The following is a 5,251-nucleotide window of genomic DNA, read 5'->3' as shown; positions in this document are numbered from 1 at the left end:
CACACACACACACACACACACACACACACATACACACAGCCTCCCCCCCCTTCTCACACACACACACACCCCCGCCAGGGGCGTGGAGGGCAGGGCTCCTCTCCTCCTGTGCTTTGTTGACAAGGGAACAATCACCCACACTGTGTGCATCTCTCGGTCCACATTTGAGGACGGGGGTGAGAACCCCGGGGTGAGAATGCAAGCCAGGCAGAAGGGACCCTCTCCCGACATCCAGGCTCAGGCTCTGCTCTGCAGTCCCACAAGCTGCACTTCCAGCACCAGGCCCAGACACACGGCACTGCGCCCGGTTCTGCCCGTGGTCGCCCCCCCAGAGCAAACCAACAAAACCAGGCGCCCCCAAAGGAAAACCGCAGCACGTGAAGGGAATAAAAGCCCACGCTACGAACCCACTCTTCCCGCTCACCTGTCCCCTCCCTCACGTACGAAGGGTTCACAGGACGACGTGTGTGTGGGATACTCCTTAAAGAGTACGTTTCGTACCTTGAAATACATACTACGTCCCAAACAGTGACCTCCATGCCTGGGCCACGCTCGGCCCGAGGAACTACTCTGCACACCGGAAAGCGCTGGTGAAGGGCGGGAGTACTCACTTCTTGCGCCGGCGCCCGTACAGCTCCCGCCGCAGCTCTCTGGAAATGGGCTTCAGGTGCATGAAGTTGCAGAAACCGCCCCGCGTGCACTCCCTGCGGGGAGCAGAGGCCCACATGCTGCACGCCGCTCCCCCCCAGCACCCGCCCCCAACCCGCGGGCCGCACCGACCCCATCACCTACCCCATCTCGTACTGGCGGCAGCACGCCTCTCGGAAGTCGGTCACCGGGGAGAGCTCCGCGTGGATCGGCTGCCCGTTAAACCAGCGGTTGTTCAAGTCGATCACGGCCTTTTCCGCGTCTTCCTCACGGCGAAACTGTGAAGATGAAGTGAAGATGCCTGTGGCCCACGCTTCCCCAGACAGGCCTCCTCTTACCGAGCCAAACACCCGTTACGTGTTCGTGGGGGGGAAGATAGAGCGAAATGATGTTGCACAGCAAATTAACAAACAGACCATCCTAGATACACATGGCCTTGGCTTTCCAACTCAGTTGGTCAAAAGAGCAGATGCAATCATCTGTGTAGGCCGTGGAGGTTTAAAAAAAACGGGAAGAAGAAACCACATACACAAACCAACCTCTCCAGCATCTAGACGGCCCATCAGCAACAGCTACGGAGACCCCGACACAGAAGAAAAGAGGCCGATGACCATGGTGTCCCGTCCGTCCCTCCCGCACCCACAGGCCACTGCCATGCCCGGGCTCCGGCCAGCCAACGACTGAGCGCATTCAACTCCACGACTGGCAGCGAGTGCTCAGAACCCCCAAGTTCACAGGTAAAATCCGAAGGCAAGCAGTCTTTGCTCCTCAGTCGGCATCAGTCAAGAGACACAACTCCCCCCACCTGCCACGCTCTTCTCACCTTGACGTACACGTTCCCCACTAGGTGGTCTCCAAGGTTATCGCAGACGTTCATCTCCTCCACTTCCCCGTACTTCTCCTCCATTTCCGTAAAAACCTCCTGCGGGGAGGACACGGGTTTGAGGCTCACGATACGTTAAAGATACAGGAGTAACTGACCAGAACTCCTGTTTATCTATTAACGAGAAAAAAACTTAATTCCTCCCCAACAGCAGAGAAGGCGAACAGTCTACCACTTTCCAAAAGCATCTCACCTCAAAAAACTCATCATAGTGCTCCTGCATCTCGACGTCACTCACGGCGCCTACAAACGACAGAGATCTTGCTGGTTAGAGCGGGACCCTTAACCGAGAGAACTCTGAGTTTAACTCACACGGCTACAGTGACACACACGAGATTATCTAGAGAGGAGACACCAGAGCTGCGTTCTACTGGAGCACTGAAAATACTGCGTGACAGCCAATTGTTACAGTTTTAAAGTGTGGTGAGGTTTTTAATGCCCCTTATGACAGTCTCAATTCTGACTATTGAAATCACAACAAGTTTTAATCAGCATCAAAGGGCCATGTTTTCAGAAAAAGTGTAAGGAAAAAGTTTACCCTCAAGAAATTTTTTAAATGAAAATTTTCTTCCTTTTACAATTTAAAATAGAGGCCAAGGAATCACACTGATTTCTTCCTCTTTATTAGCCTAAAATAAAAGTCGAAATCAGGGTAAGTAAGAGTTAATGACCCTGACTAATGTCTTTTATGAATTAGCAGCCATACAACACTATTATAAAATTCTTTCTGATGCGATTAAAACCCAAATGACCATAAATAAAGTCTCAGTAGGATAATTACCAAGTTCAGTTACAGTACTTTGAATGCCTCTGAATAAAGGGAAAGTTACAAAGCTTTGCTGAAGGAAGCATTCTTATTTTATATTCCGGAACTATTTCCATCAAGTTTATTCTTCATAATTCACATGCACTAAGTGAAATCATGTCCGCTGTGTGGATACTTTTTCAAATTTACATTCTATCCTCGTTATCATTCTACCAATTGTTACCGTTCAAATTCTAGAATTCTGTTAACCTAAATCTGAGAAATCACCAAGCTGACAGGTCAATAAACCAGTGTTCCACACAGCTAGATCAGGGAGCCTACAAAGCCTAAGTGGCTTCAAGGCTGGGCCAGCTTAATGTTCACTTGTCCCCTTCTTCCACGACCACACTCCTGGCCTCACCTGGCGCCCCCTACCGAGGGCGCTGGAGCCGAGGTGCTCAGCTCTATCCGCTGGGCTGCCCCAGAGTGGTTCCCTACCTCTCTGGAAAACCTCTTTAAGGACAAGAACTTTAATCTTTTGATTCTGAGACTGGTTTTATTTTCTAATGCATGGAACGGGGAAGTGGGGGGGGATTCCTGCATTTTTGCTATTTTTGAATTTCCAGGAATCCAGCTTGCTTTAGAACTCGAAACCTCTTGAATGCATTAGGCAACAACTACTCTTGACGGCCCAGTTCAGTTTAAAAGCTATTGTGAACATAACCTCCTTCCCTGGGTAGAAATCAAGCTCTGAACAACAGAAAAGCTACTCGGGAGAAGAGAAGCCTATTCCAAAGGGCTGATTTTAACGTTTACATTCCCTTCTCACATCAGAAAAAAATGAGGAGAAAAGACATCTGCACGCTCAAAGCGCTGGCAGTGCTGAGAATCGGGCTCTGGTGGTTCAAACACTGTCGTACTCACGGTATTTCTATTCTCTCACCGGAGAACAGTACTGTCACTGTATCTTAGTAACTTCTGCAAAGTTCAATTTGAAAATGCTCCATAGTGGGCCTATTTTATCTTCTATAATCGGCTTAAAAATGTTCAGTCAACCAAATGACTTGAGCAGGACAGAGATGAGTGAGTAAGAAACTGGTCAACTGCAAAGTCACCCACGTGACTCAATAGTACAGACCACCACCTGAAAATACCGTTTTCTCACAGAAACATTCTTAAACTGAGATTCATGCTTCTGTAGACGAAAGGGTGTGTTAGGAAGTTGTAAATTTAGGGAACTGATGAAGCTGGCTGGTTGGAATTTACTCGAAGGGTCTGTTGCAGGTTCGCCAGCTTAAATGGATTTTCTTCCTAAATTGAACAATCAGGTTTTCGTTTACTTTGTAGAGTCTGGAGCCCATAATCAGAACGTCCGGTGCAGCTAAACTGTGTTCTGTGGCATGCGCACAACAGGAGCGCTGTGAACCGCAGTAAGGACACGAGAGAACTAATCCAACACTGTCTTGTCAACGAAGCATCCGCAGTCCCCAGGTGAACGATCAGGGCAAAGAATGATTAATTGTTGTTACTCAATCATCAACCTCCCTCGTCTTACCCCAGGGCAGGGTTGTTACGAAAGTTACTTAATAACTCCACATCTAAGCATTTCCCTTCACCTATCGATCTTGTTTCTTTAAAAAAAACAAAGCAAAACCAAGAATTTTAAAACAAGGGAACAAGGGCTACCAAGTAAGTCCTGTTATCATCAGACTCAGGGAAACAAATGATCTGCTACCAGGTCAGTATCAGCGTGGAGAAACAGTGTCTTGGCAGGAAAACCTCACAAGCCCACCCCCCACCCCCAGACCCGCGCACTCACAGATGTACAACTGGGAGGCACCCCCGTCTGGGGCGGCCCAAGTGGGCAGTGCTGCTGGGACCATTCCACTCAGTGTAGATCGCCCTAAAAGCTGAGGGGTTGCAGGCCAAGGGTGTGTGGGACTCAGGTCTGTGGCTATCCAAGGGCATCTGTGGACAGCACCTTCTATGAATTTTTGCAGCTTCGAAACAAACTGGTGAATGAGAAGCCGTTCGGTCTGGCCCCTTGATTTTAACAGGAGTCCAGGATGTTTGTTCAATTTATCCAGATGACTACACTGACTCCACGGCTCAAGAGCCATAAAATTTAAATTTTAGTTTCCTGAAATTTCCAGTGATACTAACTAATATGGATCCTGTTCTCAAAAACCTATCCCTCAGGAAACACAACGTTCATAACTTAAATTTACTATTTCCCAATACAGGAAGAAATGGGCCGTGTCTACTAAATGCCCAGTTTAGCCCTGTTTCCCCGCCAAGCACACCTTCTCTTCCCCACACGCAGTAAGCCAGCTCCTGCAACTGCAGACAGCCACAGAAAGGACTCTGATCAACGACTGAGTCGGCACCGGGCTGGTGTTGAGGAAAACTCAGGGGAGTCCGTGCAACTCGGAGGACCCTCATTTGGGAAACACTCTCGGAACAACGCTCTCACAATTAAAGCATGAGCTCCAGAGGGGTGTTTAAGAAAAGGTCTAATTAGAAATAAAACCTCAAAGATAATTTCAGAACAATCTGTTTCTTAACGGGAGAGAAACTTTCAAATACTGTTGCTCTTAGAAGGGGGAGAACGTAACTGCATATTTAATTCCAAGGACATCCTCCCCCAGGATGACGGTCAAGGTAAAGGCAGAGCAGCAGCACCGAGCTACGGTGCAGGGAGGGCACCCCTTCCGGTCATTTTTCATTTCTTAAGGAAGTGGGCAGGAGTTCCAATCTCGGAGGCTTCATAGAGGCAGTGGGACAAAGCTCTCGGCACCTCTAGTGAAAGGCCGTCCTTGACACTATAGCGGCAGACCAGGTGGAGCGGACACTGAGCTCTGACGCGCAAGCCCAGGGAACCAGGGAAGGAACTTGTATGAACTTACAGCGCAAACCGTCAGCAGACTGGGAAGAGTTTTGAGGGTTACGGTAAATGTTCAAGAGGGCAATGGTCT

The 5,251-nt window shown here is 48.9% G+C and overlaps 1 protein-coding gene across 1 annotated transcript; it reads right to left on the bottom strand.

The window, feature by feature from the left end:
* Positions 1 to 70: 70 nt before the first annotated feature.
* Positions 71 to 5,245, bottom strand: LOC100477945 (splicing factor U2AF 35 kDa subunit). The gene is made up of 5 exons (XM_034651370.1): positions 5,183 to 5,245; positions 1,725 to 1,774; positions 1,472 to 1,570; positions 793 to 926; positions 71 to 704 (listed from the first exon to the last, which is right to left on the bottom strand). The coding sequence occupies exons 2-5, from the start codon at positions 1,752 to 1,754 to the stop codon at positions 608 to 610; spliced, it is 360 nt and encodes a 119-aa protein (XP_034507261.1). The 5' UTR covers positions 1,755 to 1,774; positions 5,183 to 5,245; the 3' UTR covers positions 71 to 607.
* Between the last annotated feature and the right edge of the window lie 6 nt (positions 5,246 to 5,251).

Source organism: Ailuropoda melanoleuca, unplaced genomic scaffold (genome assembly GCF_002007445.2).
Source record: "Ailuropoda melanoleuca isolate Jingjing unplaced genomic scaffold, ASM200744v2 unplaced-scaffold3762, whole genome shotgun sequence".
Taxonomy (NCBI): Eukaryota; Metazoa; Chordata; class Mammalia; order Carnivora; family Ursidae; genus Ailuropoda; species Ailuropoda melanoleuca.
The sequence above is the reverse complement of the archived record's forward strand: the minus strand, read 5'-3'. Positions and strand labels throughout refer to the sequence as shown.

What these genes read in the sequence shown, in the direction of transcription:
- LOC100477945 (XM_034651370.1), bottom strand. Translation starts at nt 1,754, where the DNA reads ATGCAGGAGCACTATGATGAGTTTTTTGAG. An exon ending in ACTATGATGAGTTTTTTGAG is followed by an intron (nt 1,571 to 1,724) that starts GTGAGATGCTTT and finishes TCCTCCCCGCAG; the next exon opens with GAGGTTTTTACGGAAATGGA. An exon ending in TGGGGAACGTGTACGTCAAG is followed by an intron (nt 927 to 1,471) that starts GTGAGAAGAGCG and finishes TCATCTTCACAG; the next exon opens with TTTCGCCGTGAGGAAGACGC.